Source organism: Bombyx mori, chromosome 10 (assembly GCF_030269925.1).
Source record: "Bombyx mori chromosome 10, ASM3026992v2".
NCBI classification, from domain to species: domain Eukaryota; kingdom Metazoa; phylum Arthropoda; class Insecta; order Lepidoptera; family Bombycidae; genus Bombyx; species Bombyx mori.
In genome coordinates, this window is record NC_085116.1 from 9,112,032 (window position 1) to 9,128,771 (window position 16,740).

Below are 16,740 nucleotides of genomic sequence, written 5' to 3' on the forward strand. Positions count from 1 at the left end.
AGAACATTTATTCAAAGTCAAAGCCACCTCAACGCCTCTTCTAGAATTCAGAGAATGAAAAAGATAGTTTTCTCTCAGTCTTAGTTTTATAAAACGGCTTATAACGGCTGCCCCACCACTGAAACCGAAACGTATTAAAGCTTCACCGCAGAAATAGGCACGGTAGCCCCATGCATCAGCCCGCTGAGTTTCTCGCCGGATCTTCTCAGTGGGTCGCAATTCCGATCCGGTAGTAGATTCATTCGCGAAGCAATTGCTCTTAAGTTGTTAGGTCTCCTTCGGAGGCGCTCGGGCAGTTGTTAGCAAATCCCACCCCTCCTGGCTGAGCCTTTGCTCGCACTCCTGTCCTGGTGAAGCTGGAAAGGCCTCCGGGCCACCAGTAATCTTTCAATCATAAAAAAAGGCACAGTAGTTGTACCTACCCGTTCGGGCGCATAAGACGCCCTACTAACAGTAAAATACACAATAACAGACATAATAATTATATTAGGACTTTTTTTGCAGTATTGTGCAGAGTTTCACAGGTCGTTATCAACAGCAACCTATTTAATAAATTAAAATGCTGCATATAATATCTAACTTGTATTCGAATTACAAGGATCCGAATCTTAACAATGTAAAATATTGTAAGATTGCATCAATATATGTACATGTACAAATACATACTGTTTGTTCAGTTTTTATTAATTATTTATTAATACGAGTAATCTATTCATCTTTCTAGTTCTTATACAGACACTGTTATTTTGGCCTCGGAATGTTTTGGTTTTTTTGTACACTTAATTTAAAAATGAAAATTACGTTCATGAGTTTCACATTTCGCTGTACCTGTTGCGAGCCCTTTAGACTTAATTAAAATGAGCTGTCTAATTTATCTTAGTTCACACGTTAATTTTGTTGGGATATGTTTTGATTCATACTGCCAATTGTGTACCAGTGAGCTTAGTGCGATTTTTATAACGTTCTCGACAGGTAGCGTAAAAGTTAACTAAAATATTACGGAGTTGGAACGTTTGCCTACGGTTTCCACTAGCAACGCTGCTCTAACTGCATGCAAATTTGAGTTAACTTTTACACGATCGAGAACGTTAAAAAACTCGCACTAAGTACACTGAAGCTAAACGATTTAATGGTTTTATGAAAAGGCGATCGTTGTCTGTTTTTTTTTCTTGTAGAAGAGCAGACGTTCGGCTCGTCTGGTGTTACTGACCTTGAGACGAGTTTTTTTAATTGTATTCTAAGATATGTATATGTGGATAATTAGTTGTTTTGTGGCGGTATATTGAAACAAAGCAAAGTGAACAACATCTGAGTGCGATCCAGTCGGCTTTGTGGGACAGCTAAATAAAACGATTAAGCTGTAAAAACGAAAATGATCAGATGGATAAAGCAAAAATTTAATAGGACTAATTTAAATTGAAACGGCTCGTAACGTGAATTGAGTGAGACAATAGTTTGTAAGACATAAGCTCCGCCTATTTCTGCCATGAAGCAGTAATGTGTTTCGGTTTGAAGGGTGGGGCAGCCGTTGTAACTATACTGAGAACTTAGAACTTATCTCAAGGTGGGTGGCGCATTTACGTTGTAGATGTCTATGGGCTCCAGTAACCATTATAACACCAGGTGGGCTGTGAGCTCGTCCACACATCTAAGCAATATATTTTTTTTATCTAAAATGGTGTTATATACATATATGAATAATATAATAGCATAATTTTATGAAATCGTTTCTTTCTGCCGCGAGCAGTAATTAGTTTTAATTTGAAAGTTAGAATAGCCACGACGCAATTCGTTCACAAATATTCATTAATTTATTAACCAACACCCCTGCTAGGCTCTTTTCGCCATCACCCTTAATTATCTTGCGAAATAAATATTTATAATTACAGAAATATTAGATAATTTACTATCATGGTCATTCAAGACATTTAATGTCAACCAATTTTATCTGTTAAAAATGTCGGTCAAAAGTGTACCTACTTTAAAATCAAATTAATTCAAATTTATTTTTTTAAAATGGTTTTTAATAAGCTTTTTTTTCCTCAGTTATTTATTTTTTACAGTTATTCCCGTATTGTGTTTACGAAGCGAGAGCATCAGAGAGAAACCGACTATACACCTGTACTAGATGTCATGCATTATCGTCGCTTCAATACAATTTATTACTCGCATCAAAAATGATTTGCCTTACATTTACTTACTGACACATGATAATTTTATATTTTCAAAGTTTCCCCAACTCGTAGGTTGATTTCATAGTCTCCTAACAGTAGGTCATGCGCTGTTTTATTATGTTCAACGATTCGTAAACTTATTTAAATAATAAACTTAAAGTAGTTTAAATTTACATTTTACATTGTTGTATTTTAAAGTAATGAAAGTAGTGTTTGGCTTCCAAAATTTAGTTTAAAAATACTGTTCATCTGAAATTTGCTTTAAATATTTCATCTAAAGCTTGTCCTAATTCTATCCACCATAGTCTTTTTAATAAGTAATATAAGGTGCATCTTCTATATTAGTACACCATTTTTGTAGACATACTTCATTCTAGAATTTTCTATCATTTCGAAAATTCGTGTAAACTAATGGCTTTCCATATTGTCAAACCAAATACTTTTTAAAATGTGAAAATATTTGTCACGAAGGACACTTCACATTCAACAAAATTACCTGCAACGTGTTTGTGATTATATTTGTCGTAGATATAAATCAATCGAAAGATCGAGATTCAGTACTGTGACAGGTGGGTGTGTTTGTCGAAGAACAAGGTTAGTCTGGTGGTTGCACGATGAAAGCGAATCGTCGTATAATGAGAGTGGAAGGTGGTCGGACAGCGGTCGTGGTAGCAGGACGTACAGTGCTCGCGCACCTCGCCATGCGCACACGCTCGACACATGGCGCGTCGCCTGGCGCTGCTCGCGCTGCTGGCGTGCGTGGTGGCGCTTCGCCGCCCGCCTCCTACTTACGACGACATGTACTACTCCGACTCCGGGGACTCCTATTCCCTGTGGGATGATTATGACGACTCCTACGAAACAACCCCTCCGCCGCGATTACGTCCTACGACGACTAGTGCTAAAGTGATACTAAGGAATAAAGTTCCAAAAGTGAACGTGACGGTTAAAACGTCAAAAGGTGATGATAAAAAAATAATAAAAACCACAAACATTAATATTGAGAGTCATACAAACTTTATAGTGACAAAGGCTCCTGTTGTGAGTCAAGGGACGGTCACAAGGCGCCCTGTGATCCAAATCAGTGAAGACTATGTTATAGTTGAATCTCCAGAGCTACATGCCGATCAGTTTTCAAAATCTAGCACGAAAAAGCCTGTGACGTCACGTCGGCCATCCTCCAGCAAGCGACCTACGACAAAGCGGCCCCCAACGACTCGTCGATCGCGACCACCGCTTAAAACTACCAAAGCTCCAAAAGTAAAAAAACCTACATGTCCCCCGAAAAGTACTGGGTGGCTGTCATCATTTTTTCAAGATGTCAAAGAAAAAAAAACTCCCAAGAAACCCGCAAAATCAGGTTGGTTATTAGGTGGGTTCGAGATGGATTTATTTGGTCTATTTGCGAACAATTCTTTTTAAATTTAAACTTTTGAAGCCAGTATAGATTTTGAATGATTTTAATAGTCTGCTGATCTTAGACATATATTATGCGTATACGTAAGCGTCCTCATCCTCCTAAAGCCACTATTTCCTCACCTATTAGAAAACATCATAACTTTATAAATTTCCCTAACTCTCCCTTAATTTGTCTTGATAGTAGATATAAAGATAGATTACTTTTCATTTAAATCAAACCACCACAAGTCAACACAGAATCTATGAAAAACAATTTGGAGTTAAGTAGGTAATACAACACTTTGCGTCTTTATCGCTTTTACTTTAGAGTGATCTTTTAAAAGATCAGTTACAGAATGGAATCGTATTGTGATTGTTGATTTCCATGTTAAAGTAACCTATTGTAAGAACTTAAGCTGCTTAGGTACCTATAAAATTACATAAATATAAAGAGATTATATTATGTTTTCTAAACATACACGGGTTTGGACTGCAATCCTATACTTGCCTATTTTTTCCATGAAACAAAATGCGTTCCAATTTCAAGTCCAGACCCGCCAGACTCCAACGCAAGGCGGTGGTATCATTTTAGCTATGGTGTGCACGGGCATAGTAGCCACCGTAAGCCAGTTTATCATCTAGGTTAATAATTAGAAGATTAATACTATATACGCCGTGATTTTCACACAAAATTGTCAAGAGGTTTCTTAATCGAGTTGAATAAAACCGCAATAAAATCGTTGTATTATAGAAGACCATGATTGAGGTGGCCTGTGACAGTCAGGTACCGACAAATGTAACCGATTAAAGTAATTTCCCAACCGCATGCATTCGTTCGCAGAAGAGCTTTGTGATAAATTGTATTATAACACTTTCTAATTTCAAAGCTACTCTTAATTTAGTTTTTTAACAAAACGTTCCTTTCTAGACACCAAATTTTCTTATACTAAAAACATTATCCAGTATTGAACAAGTTCAACGGCGGATGTTGTGAGGTTAAACTAAAATGAAAACTGAATAATTTTTTGTGAAGAATGAAAGTTCCATCATCAATATTTTGAAAATATTCTTTACATATTTTTTTTTTTTATTATATAAAGTGATATAGAAGTTATTTTTTAAAGATTAAATTCTAATTTAATGAAAATCAAACAAATTAAGATTTTTTTTCATTTTTATTTATTGCTTAGATGAGTGGACGAGCTCACAGCCCACCTGGTGTTAAGTGGTTACTGGAGCCCATAGACATCTACAACGTAAATGCGCCACCCACCTTGAGATAAGTTCTAAGGTCTCAGTATAGTTACAACGGCTGCCCCACCCTTTAAACCGAAACGCATTACTGCTTCACGGCAGAAATAGGCAGGGTCGTGGTATCTACCCGCGCGGACTCTCCAGAGGTATCACCACCAGTAGGATTCGTGTTTGAAAAAAAATTAAGTTATCAAAATTATTAAACATGAGTAATATGAATTCCAATACGTAATTACAAGTAGAAGCAGGTATGTTAACCAATAATTACTTTTAAAATGTCTTTAGGTTTATGAGAAAACTGTTGTTTTCTATATACAACTAAAAATCATAACCGTATTAGAGATAAAACGGTAGGTTCTCTCGTACCAAAAGAAGACAAAATGTTCTTTATTGTAAAACGTATGCATTATTTTATTTCGGAGTCGATATTGTCTAGCAGTTAAATTAAGACTAAGGCAATAGACCCACTAAATGCTAAAAAGTATTTGAAAATAGTCAAAAAAGCAAACTTGATTTTGAATTGACTGTTTCAAGTCACACATTGATTAAAAACATTTTAGCAACAAACCTAGCATGAGAAATCAATTTCCTGTTTTTGTTTCAAACTATTTGGGCACACCTATTTTAATTAATTCAGATTAGGGCCATTTCAGTTCAGTTATTAAAATTAATTATTAAGCACATCAATTTTTCTGTACATACACCCATTAGTTAATGACGCACAAGTTTCTATACTAACAGATTAACTTCAAAGTTTTTTTTAACTTTCACGAAATCGATAATGTAAGTGGTTTACATACATCATTCACGGAAACGTGGCACGTCAAATTTCCTTTCTCTGTAAGCTTAATTTCATTTCACTTTAATTGTTTATATATTGACATGTCTTGAATTTCGTTTTTGTTTTGGAACCTTCGAAAGAGCCTCTGCTCTTGTAACTAGGCAGGCGAAATTAACGCTCAACCGGTCACTGATGCTCATTCACATGTGGGACCTCCCATGATATATGAATGAAATTTTCAATTTAATTAAATTACTTTTTGAAAGCTATTTAAAATTATACGGAAATTGGGATCTATGGTTCCTACATATTACAATAACGTATTATTGCCACCAGACGGCCGCCGGACTATTTCAGATTGCTTTGAGTACCTACACCTTTCCATAAAGTATGACCAATCATTTTAAGAACAGAATAATATGATAGGAGTATTATGTAATGTTGAGACCATCACTTTGGGATGGTTATATTATTAATATCTGCTTTGAATTATAATTAAAATGGTTTATGTCACCAAATGTTTTCTTTATAAAATGTGATAATAAAAATTCAACATTAATATGAGATGTAATGTTACATTGTATTTTTTACGACCTCGTTCAGGACAGATGATCATACAGGTTCAGAAGGATCTGATTAATGTCTTATATTATCTTCGACTAACGTGTTCTCTTAACGAATATTAATTAATATTTATTTTTCTGTTTATATTCGTCAACTTCCCAAATTGAATGCTGATGATGTTGTTGGGCCCTGTGCGTAATGCTGACTGCTTGTACCGCCACGCAATCACGTGTTTTGATCTGAAGAACAAGCTAGTCGTTAATATAATGCAACCGAAACTTAGACCATTTCGGATGCTACCTGAACATCAGCTGTAGCAAAAGCAAGGCTTAATATCTTAGTTAATAATAAATAATGCAAAAAAAGCAAACCGACTAAGACAAAATAAAATACGAATATCATCAGCGTAGTCGAAGTGAGATCTGGATATTGTTACGAAATTTTAATGAGATTGGATTAGAGACACCGGCTTTAATAAGAAGCAGCAAAATCATAAAAATCTGTTACTGTAGCTGTGTGTAACTGTGCTAACTAGATAAAAGTTCTGAGGTAAAAAAAATAGTCGAATTGATAAACTCCTCCTTTTTTTTCAAATTGGTTAATGTAAAACAAACATGTATGTGTTTGTGATTGTTGTTACATGATTTTTAAAAGTTTAAGAACAAGTGAAACAGATTCTCCGAAAATAATAGTATTCTTTCTAGTAGTTTATATTTATGGTCCCGGTTTTACCAGTTCATCAAAGTGGTCTCGTTGCGACTGTGCTCACCTCTGTCTGTCTCATAAGTCGCTGTGCCACTAACATTAAAAGTTTCTCCATAAAAATGTATCAGTTGCTTTTATCAAGACGCTAGATGTGAACTGAAAACCAAGTCGATTAGTCGATGAGAATTATTTCATAGAAGGAAAATGACTACATTTTTGTCTACATATAATGTTTTCGTGTGTGTGTGTGTGTGTGTGAAGTTTCTCTTTTATGTCGATAGCAAAATAAATGGTTCATTTGTGTGTAGGGGGCGGTACATTTAATAATAAAGTATGAATGTATTTTTGTTTGTATTTTTTTTTATTAAAGTTCCAGGTATATTTTCAAATATATACAATTGGTTTGTGAACAAAAAAACTTCATGGTTCGGCGGAGACGGCGGATGGTTCCAAGGTTCGGTAAAAGCCAAAAAACCAAATTATATTTTTCCAACGACAACCACACCAGAGCCGCTCACGCCTGCGCCCAGCTGGTTCCATACCCTTGTTGAATCGGAGGAAAACGATGGTGCCTACGCCAGCGAACTCAGTACAAGTAAGTACAATGCACTACATCAAACAGTGCGGAGCCTCGTTAACATAAAATATGATAATATTGTTCTAGTTAAATTTTCCAAAACTTATAATTCATATATAATTTTCAGCTGTTCTAGCCTAATTATTTAATTCTATTTTTATTTAAATGTACGTCTGTATTTAGTTTTTAATAATCTGTAATTTCTTCATTACAGTAGGTACGTTTACTTAATGGCTACTCAAGAGAGTACGAACATTAAAAACACTGCGAATAAATAATAGGTTAACTAAAAAAATCTTAAAGAACCACACAAAAGAATTTTCCAAACGAAAGCATCCTCATTATATCTTTTCACTTTCTTTTCGTAAAGGGTGAATCATTAGATGTTCACGTTGATGACCGCACTTGATGCATACATTCAAAGAGTCATGTCATGTTACATACAATGTGGCGCGCATTTACCAGATGACAGCCTCCGCCCAGCGTGTAAGCACATTATCGCTTATAATAGGCGATAGGTTACGTCTTTGTGTCACGGTAATAACTCTTGGTAAGATACTTCAGTTAGTGATGATAGGACGTACCTACATGGTACCACCACACTTGCCCATTTCTGATTCCGAGGATAGGCTAGCCATACAATAAGACTTTGATTTCACGTCTCAAGGTGTGTGGCAGCATTCACATTGTAGTGTGTATGAGATACAGAAACTACTTAACACAGGGATTTGTGAGTTCTGCCTTCGTTTATAGGTATTTCGTGTAGTAGGTGTTTCGTGTTCATCTGCGGAAAAACTCATACAACTCATACACTCAATATCAAATATTCAAAATGATCTGTAGGTACTCCGTTTTTTTATTTGTGTTTTAGCGCGTATTTATTCAATTGAGATGAAAATTGGAAAGCATACGCTTTCTAGACGAGTCGTTGTTTAGTAGTTGAATATCAATTTGAGGCAGGTAATGCGCGTTTATTTTCATCAAAATGCTGTTTTTCGTTATCTATTTCGCGCGTGGAAGAGATTCAAAAATAGCTGTGACCGTTCTTTTTTTTTCTAAAAATTATTATAATTTACCATTAGGTAAGAAACCAACAAAGAAATCTTTGAAGAAGACATACAAAGGTTATCAGTTGTTGCGAACATACCCAGACGTACAATGGAAGGTTCAAGAAATGTTAGATTTACAAGAAGAAGCTCAAGGTTCTGGTATAATGTGGTGGACTCCACCCTCTCTGAATGGCACTACGGATTTAGTCGTACCCTCAGACTTACTAGAAGACGTCAAAGAACAGTTAAAATCATCGCAGATAGATTACGATGTAGTTATTTGGGACTTGCAGGTAACTAACTATACCAAACTGTTTATAGATATATGTATATTTAGATAGGTACAGCGTGTGAATTACATAAGTTAAATTTTTTTTTCTGCAGAAAGCCATCGCCTACGAAAATCCACGTTTATCAAAAAAACAAAGAATAGAACTTGAACAAGTTCGAGGACATCCGATGACCTGGAGACGTTATCATCGTTACGCCGACATATTACGTTATTTGGAGTATTTACAACATTCTCATTCCGATGTAATAGAACTGATTCCTCTCGGTCGCTCTTCCGAAGGTCTTCCTTTAGTGGCTGTTAAGGTATTTCAATTGTATTTTTTATATGATATTATGTAAATACTATCTACATTTTAATATTATTTAGTCTTACTTTCAATTTTACACATTTTATTCATTTTGTTAGATCTCGGTATCGAATGACAATCAGATGAAGGAATCTGGAAATAAAACAAATAAAAAGAAATGGAAGCTTCGGTCCCATATGAAACCAGCTGTGTGGATCGATGGAGGAACTCACGCTCGGGAGTGGATAGCACCGGCTGTCGCAACATGGATAATCCACACTCTTGTTGAAGGAGAAAAAGGCTTAGGTTAGATTAAGAGTCCGTATTGCACTTTAAATTACTTCGAACAATGTTTATTTCTACTGTAGGTTTTTAAGCACTTAATCGATTTCTTGGACTAGTGATTTATTAATCTAGTAACCGTTCGCTGGGGACCAGATTCGATTTTAGATCGCTGATCAGTGATACATATTTAGTATTCGAAGTACTGCACTATACTGTACTGTACTGTACTGTACTGTACTATACTTGACTCGATGTTCGCCTGACCTGCACATGGCGCATAATAACTAGCTTGGTCGCACATATGTAGAATGCTTAACGTTTGTTACATTGCTTCGTAAAATATAGAGATATTTTAAATTTGGACTTCAATTATTATAATACATATTGTACGAAATGACATGCTTTCTAATAATAGGAGCAGACTTAGAAGTACTAAAGCAAGCTGACTTCTATATAATGCCAGTGTTAAACCCAGACGGGTATGAACACTCGCACACGCATGACCGACTATGGAGCAAAACGCGTTCACGCTCCCCCGATCATTCTGACGACTACTTCGTTGGCTGGTCAGTGAAAACTTTTCATAATTATATAACAATAAGTTTAAGCCGGTAATCGTATAAAGCGTACACTACACAGACTAAAAAAATACTCAAAACAACTCGACTCATGGTAGGACTTCTTGTGAGTCCGCGCGGGTGGGTATCATCACCCTGCCTATTTCTGCCGTGGAGCAGTAATGTGTTTCGGTTTGAAGGGTGGGGCAGCCGTTGTGACTATAGGTACTTGAGACCTTAAAACTTATATCTCAAGGTGGGTGGCGCATTTACGTTGTACCTACATGTCTATGGCCTCCAGTAACCACTTAACACCAGGTGGGCTGTGAGCTCGTCCACCCATATAAGCAATAAATAAAAAAGTGTATTTAGTACTATTAATGTATGTTTTTAATTAATTATTATTAACTTAATAAATTAGTGCAACAATTATTTCTAAATGACAGATTTGTTTTATGATTAGGGCGTGTGTGCTTAATGTGAATTTATTGGCGATTTTTTCCTAGGACGAAATGAGAATATCGTTTGCGACTTCTGTTAGTTGAAAAAATTTTGATCATGTGTTTTGTTTTTGTAAATATAGTTAGACAAGCTTATAGCCCATTTACTGATGAGTCTTCATTGTTAATCATGAACATCAGCGATGTTAGGGGAACGTTTTTCCATCCTATCCGTAATCTTATAAAGCTATAACAAATTCTGCATGTTCGATAAACACAAATGACGAGAGTTCACGAACAAGTTCAAGGCTGACATAACGGTTTTGTTCGAATCCGATGTTAATAGTGAAAAGTGAAATTTTGTAACAATTTAATTTGGCACTAATAACCGAGTTTTGGGTTCATCAAGCTACAAACTTTATGTACTTTTAATAAAATGTTCCAGTAGGCCATTCACACATCTACAATTACACGTAACGACAGAACCTGTTTAGTTAACTAAAGTTGTTGTTGTTAGTTAAGTTAAAAGTCAAAAGTAAAAAAAATATACCTCAATCAAACAGTCAGTTAGTTTTCCGATCAATCAGATTTTATTACACGATAGAAAGTCTAAGAACAAGCTTGGTGTACTTGGAAAAGTCCGTACCCACAAACAACATCATTAAGAATATTTGGTTACTTTCCATGTGAAGTGATTATGCATAATTCGCTTAGTACCTACCTTATCTTAGTGCATCTCAAAAGCGTGTCTGACACGCCGTCATGGAACAATACAAGTTTCCTCTGAGAAAGTTCAAGAAAAAAATTCCTTTCATATAAAACGTGAACACATTGAATCGATGCCTCTATAAACGACAATATAATGTCATTGTCGTTGCATGAACACGGTTTTATACTAACGTACCTACAGTTATTAAAAACACATTATTACGTCTGAAACAAGATGTTCAAGTTACGTTAAATAAAGACCATCTGTCACAGTGCATTATTTATGCTAAACATCCGTGTATTGGTTTTATTTTTTATCTTAAAGTTAAAGGATTGGACAATATTTTAACAAACAAGTCGTTTCTTTCTTTTGTCATTCTCCTGTTCTCTACTCTCTGTCCTCAAATTGAATAATAAAGCTTATATACTTATATCGGGAAACTCTTTTCAAATAGCTTCATCTATGGGCTCCGATAAACATTTAGTATCAGATGAGGCATCATCATTCCATACAGACAGAGCAATAAATTCATGATCGGTGCAATCATAATTCCATTAGAGCATGAACATGTCAAATTGAAGTGCCTTTTTTTTCTAACTTAAAACAACGGAAATCAATCTTATGTAACTATAATATGTTTAATTTGAATAATACCAAACGGTGGCACAAAAAATATATACTTAAGTGCATGTGTGTATTGCAATGAAAACAAAGTAGAAACACTCATGCTTTCTCCATACATTGTTTGTTGGTCGAAGGAAAATCTAAATAGTACTACTTCTGTAATTAGTTATGGCTAGTGAAAATTAGTATAGTGTATTAAATTTTCAATCAAATTCAAACTCGTTTCTCGTGTTATAAAATAGGTTTCCATGGAACTGGGGTCAAGTTGAATGTGTGGGTGTGGATGCAGACCGCAACTGGGACTACCATTGGGGCGAGAAAGACTCCTCGACGGATCCTTGCTCAGATAACTACGCTGGGCCCCATCCGTTCAGTGAACCCGAGACGCGGGCTGTTTCAGAATTTCTTGCAGAGCATCGAGGACAAATTAAAGTAATTTCCATTATATCATTGCCATTCTCTTTTGTTGGTCTCACCAATTTGATACTTAATAATAATTGGCCTTCACATGGTATATTATAGATTTAAAAGAAATGATTTTTGGTTTTAATGTAACTTATGTAGCAATAGTATTATTATTATGGGTGTGATTTCATGTTAATAATGGTCGTTGATTTCACGCGGCTTTAAAGTATACTAGCTTAAATAATAAATTAATTATTTTCGGCATCTTCAACCTAAGGTATTAAAATTTCAATGTTTGTGCCAAGCTTCGGGTAATGCAAATTGTAAAATCTTGTTATCTTAGTTCCTTGAAGTCCTTTCGTGTTAAGTTCAGGTTTCTTCAATAAGCTTATTAGATTGTAATTGCATTTGTATTTGATTATACTCGAAAGATAACTATGATACTTATTATATAAATCTTAATTTTTTAAGTAGGAAGTAAGTAAGATGGTTTTGAGAAAATGTTAAAGTACGTACCTAATGATTTCTAGTTCCTTATCGTCATTTTATATTGTTGGATTCGTTTTTTTAATAAATATTTAAATGCTTAAGAAATAAAATCGCATAGAAATGTGGAACGTTGTATTAGCTCAGGTCTTTCATTTCTATCGTCAGTCAGAGCACGCGCTAATATACATAATTTTATTCATCTACATACTTAATAACACTACCGGTCGTCTGAGATATTCTGAGTTCTCAGAATTTATTTTTACATTATGCTAAGATTAGTGTTCCTTAAATTTCTATTGGAGAAATTTATGATGTTATATTTTTTAAAAATTAAGACTGAGTAACAATTTTAATTAAAAAATTTAAACAATATTATGGTTGCTACTTGTGGTTTTTTACTTGTAATCGAGAAAGATTAAAAATCTGGTCTTGGCAGTATAACATCAGACGTACATACGTTTCATTTAAGTTAGTCTAATATTGTGATTGATCAACACTCGTGTGCTAAATACGTTAATATATCCAATCACATTCTATGGGAATATCTGACAGGATGAATGATGAAATAAATACGAAAAGACAGCCATTCACATTCTTTAAGAATATCCGACAGAATGAACGCGTTGATATGTTAAATTCCTAAAGCGTCGAATCTGGAATATTTCATTGAACAGGCCTCTTGGTAACTGGCGGAAACCTCAGTCCATTCAAACGTTTTTGTCGCTATTAATAACGTCATATTATTCGGTATGGCTTCTCTTAGCGCAGATCCTGTTCTGCATTTTTTTTTATTCCATATGTTGGTGGACGAGCTCACAGCCCACCTGGTGTTAAGTGGTTAGCAGAGCTCATATACATCTAAAACCTAAATGCCGCCATCAACCTTGAGATATGAGTTCTAAGGTCTCAGTATAGTTACAACGGCTGCCCCACCCTTCGCAGTTTCTGAGTAAACACTAATTCATTGTCTTCCGCTTCGAGAGTAGGAAAATTGGAACCTTCTTCTTATACATTCGCTGTGTGATTAAAGACAAGACTTTTCCTCGCGTAGCCTGGACCTTATCGTTTAGTATTTTCGTTTAATCATCTCCGAAAATGAGAATAAGTGAGAGACAAAAATGTTTTAATAATGTTATATGAAAAATATAAAGCTGTGGGTTGTGTTTAATTCTAAAATTAAAATCATGAGTGCACAAAATACAAACCACTGAGTTTTTCGGTGGATAATCACAGTGGGTCGTGATTCTGATTCGGTAGTAGGTTCTGCGAAGAACTGCTCTTGGTAGGGCTGGTGTTAGTAAATTCTCTCAGATTGAGCGCGTGAGCTCACCTACCACGGCGAGAAGCTGGAAAAGACCCTTAGGTTGTCAGCGAATAGGCAGGGAAAAAAAGCACAAAATTACAAATAGTTTTGCCGTTTAAAAGTTATTAGTATTGTTAGGCCCGCAAAGTAGAAATCTGACCTGACTATGGAGGTTCGAGACTCAAGTAAGCAAGTATGACAATATATCATTGGTTTAAAACCGTGAGCGCAAACCGCACGTCAAATAGAGAAATTGCGTCGGAAAGCGGCATATTTCGCGACATCAAATTAGATTAGTACGTTCGTTACTGTTAGATTACTGCGAACATTTTTAAAGTGAGATTTTTAAACGAGCCTAAGAATTTTGTGATTTTTCTACGTAACTTTAAAAATCACAAAATATTACATCACCATGACTAATTTAAAATTTTGTTATAACTGAATAAAAACATGCCAAGTATAGTTAGTTTCAATACTTTTTGCTTCAGGTTTTTATATCTCTGCATGCCTATACCCAAGCTTGGCTAGTACCAAGTTCCCAAGCCCACGCGCCCTTCGCCGATGATGGAATACTCATGGAAATGGGAAAATTGGCAACAACGGCGCTTTCCGACTTATTCGGTACCAAGTATCAGGTGAGCTAATTCTTCATACTTAACACATTCGCAAACGATCGGGCTGCATTGTACTTTCATTATTTAATTTGTTTATTTTCAGCTGGGCACTGTGGCAGATTTGCGGCAGCCTGCGTCTGGGATGTCTCATGATTGGGCCAAGGCTCGGGCTGGCATCAAGTTTTCCTATCACGTTGACTTGCGAGATTCGTTTGGACCTTACGGCTTTCTACTACCTGGATCGCAAATTGTATCAACGGCTCGCGAAACTTGGCAAGCAGTTAAAGCAATTGTGGACAATTTGACACCTTAATTTACTTTCTAGCAATATGACTCGTATTCGAATGACGAATGTACATACACGTATAACTAGATTGACTGTAATCATTTAAAATTATAAGTAAAATTAGATTATCAGATTTAATATGCAACCTTTGCATACTGAAATGGTATGAAAAAACGCGATAATTAATTTGCACGTAGGAAATTTTAACAATGCAAAATTGTAACGTTTAAAATGGGTGTTATAACCAAAGTTAAGATATCGGATAAGAGTTAATTGGTTTAGGCAAAGTTTTAACTGTTTAAATAAGTAAATATAGCGTTAAGAAAGGATGAATTAACAACATTAATGTTAATGTTAACGAGGGAAAAATTTGAAATGAAAGTTTGAATTGAGCTTTAAAAACACGAAAACTGTCGTCGGACAATCAGATATTACTTAGATTATTTCTTAGATTAACATTACCTATATATAGTATTATACATTAATAATTTAAATCATTACATCTTAAACAAATATTTTAAAGTATACATTTTGTTATTGTAATAATTTTACGCAATAGTTATTAAAGGCTATTCGATTCCTACGTTAGTAAGTTTATCCAGTGAAAAACGCATTTATATAAATCTAATTACAGAAAATTTAGTTACTTATTTATTTGTTTGAGAGTAGTTGTGTGATAATAGAAATTAAATTTATTAATTGATCGCGGTACGTGAGGTATTATAGTATATTAATAAATCAAAATAAGGAAAATTAGTTGTCAATTTCATTTCACTGTTACTAGTGTTTGTTCCTGCTGCTGGCATCGTTCGTTGATGTGGCTTCAACATTTCGCTACCGGATGCCAGCATCTTGTAACTGGCGCACCTTTAATTAGACCCAAATCAAGGCAAGTTGGATGGACTCGACTAAACGCCATGTTAAGTTCTCGCTGCTTTGGCAATTTAAGCGGCTATGTGGCATATATTTTTTCGCCCATATTTCACTAAATTAACGTCCCTTAATCACTTTTCTTTTATTTATTTATTGCCTAAACGCATGAACGAGCATACGGTGCACTTGGTATTTGGTCGTTACCGGATCCCATAGACATCACAAATTGAATGCCGCCACTAACCTTGAGATATGAGATTTTGGTCTCAATTGTATAGTTTACTCGCCTTTCAAACAGGCACTTTTGAAATATTGCTTAGCGGTAGAAATAAGTAAAAATTTCTGATAGCCTAGTGGTAGCGTTATTATGTGACAGCGTGGGTAGGTATTTCTACCCGCGCTGACTCACTGGTATGGTAATAAATAAATAACACTGGCAAATTATTAATAGGATTAATGAACTGAGAAGAACTGGCAAGAAACTCGGCGGGCATGTCTTTTTTTTTTATATTAAATATTATCAAAAAAATATTTATACAACAGAAATGAAAGTACATACTTGTTGAACGTCAAAAAGAACTACCGCCAATTCACAAAAACTAGCCTCCGTCCTGAGAAGAATTGGCAAGAAACTCGGCGGACATGTCTTTTTTTTAATATTATATTTTTTCTTTTTTTCAAATATTCATTTTTACAATGAGTATTAGAACGTAACAATTACTGAAATATTGAAATGCCCGGAGCGAGCAACTAATTCCCACCTTGTGAAATCTTCTAGATTCTGATAATCATTGACTTTATAGTAAGCTTTATTGCACAGATGTTCTTTAATAGTTTCCTTAAACCTATGTATATGTAGATTCTGAACATCTTGTGGGATTTTGTTGTACAGGCGCACAGACAAACACCCGAATGAATTTCGTATCTTATGTAACCTACTCATCGGCACAACAAGCTTGTGTTTGTTCCTAGTATTTCTATTATGTATGTCCGACTTATTAAGAAACTCCTCAATATGTTTACGAACATACATCAAATTTTCAAAAATGTACTGGGGTGGCATAGTGAGAACCTT

At 35.2% G+C, this 16,740-nt stretch overlaps 1 protein-coding gene across 3 annotated transcripts; it reads left to right on the top strand.

Annotated features, from left to right (window-relative positions):
* Positions 1–2,260: 2,260 nt before the first annotated feature.
* On the top strand, positions 2,261–15,545 carry LOC101747026 (carboxypeptidase A2). 3 transcript variants are annotated; one of them, XM_021347076.3, is made up of 9 exons: positions 2,261–3,546; positions 7,247–7,471; positions 8,536–8,795; positions 8,887–9,096; positions 9,200–9,386; positions 9,781–9,931; positions 11,938–12,127; positions 14,381–14,527; positions 14,610–15,545. In XM_021347076.3, exons 1-9 carry the CDS (start codon positions 2,895–2,897, stop codon positions 14,817–14,819), a joined length of 2,232 nt encoding a protein of 743 aa, XP_021202751.1. In that variant the 5' UTR covers positions 2,261–2,894; the 3' UTR covers positions 14,820–15,545. The 3 variants fall into 3 exon arrangements, with proteins under 3 accessions (XP_021202751.1, XP_062526625.1, XP_021202752.1); XM_062670641.1 differs by having other exon boundaries at positions 7,253–7,471; XM_021347077.3 differs by having other exon boundaries at positions 2,261–3,534.
* The last annotated feature ends 1,195 nt before the right edge of the window (positions 15,546–16,740 follow it).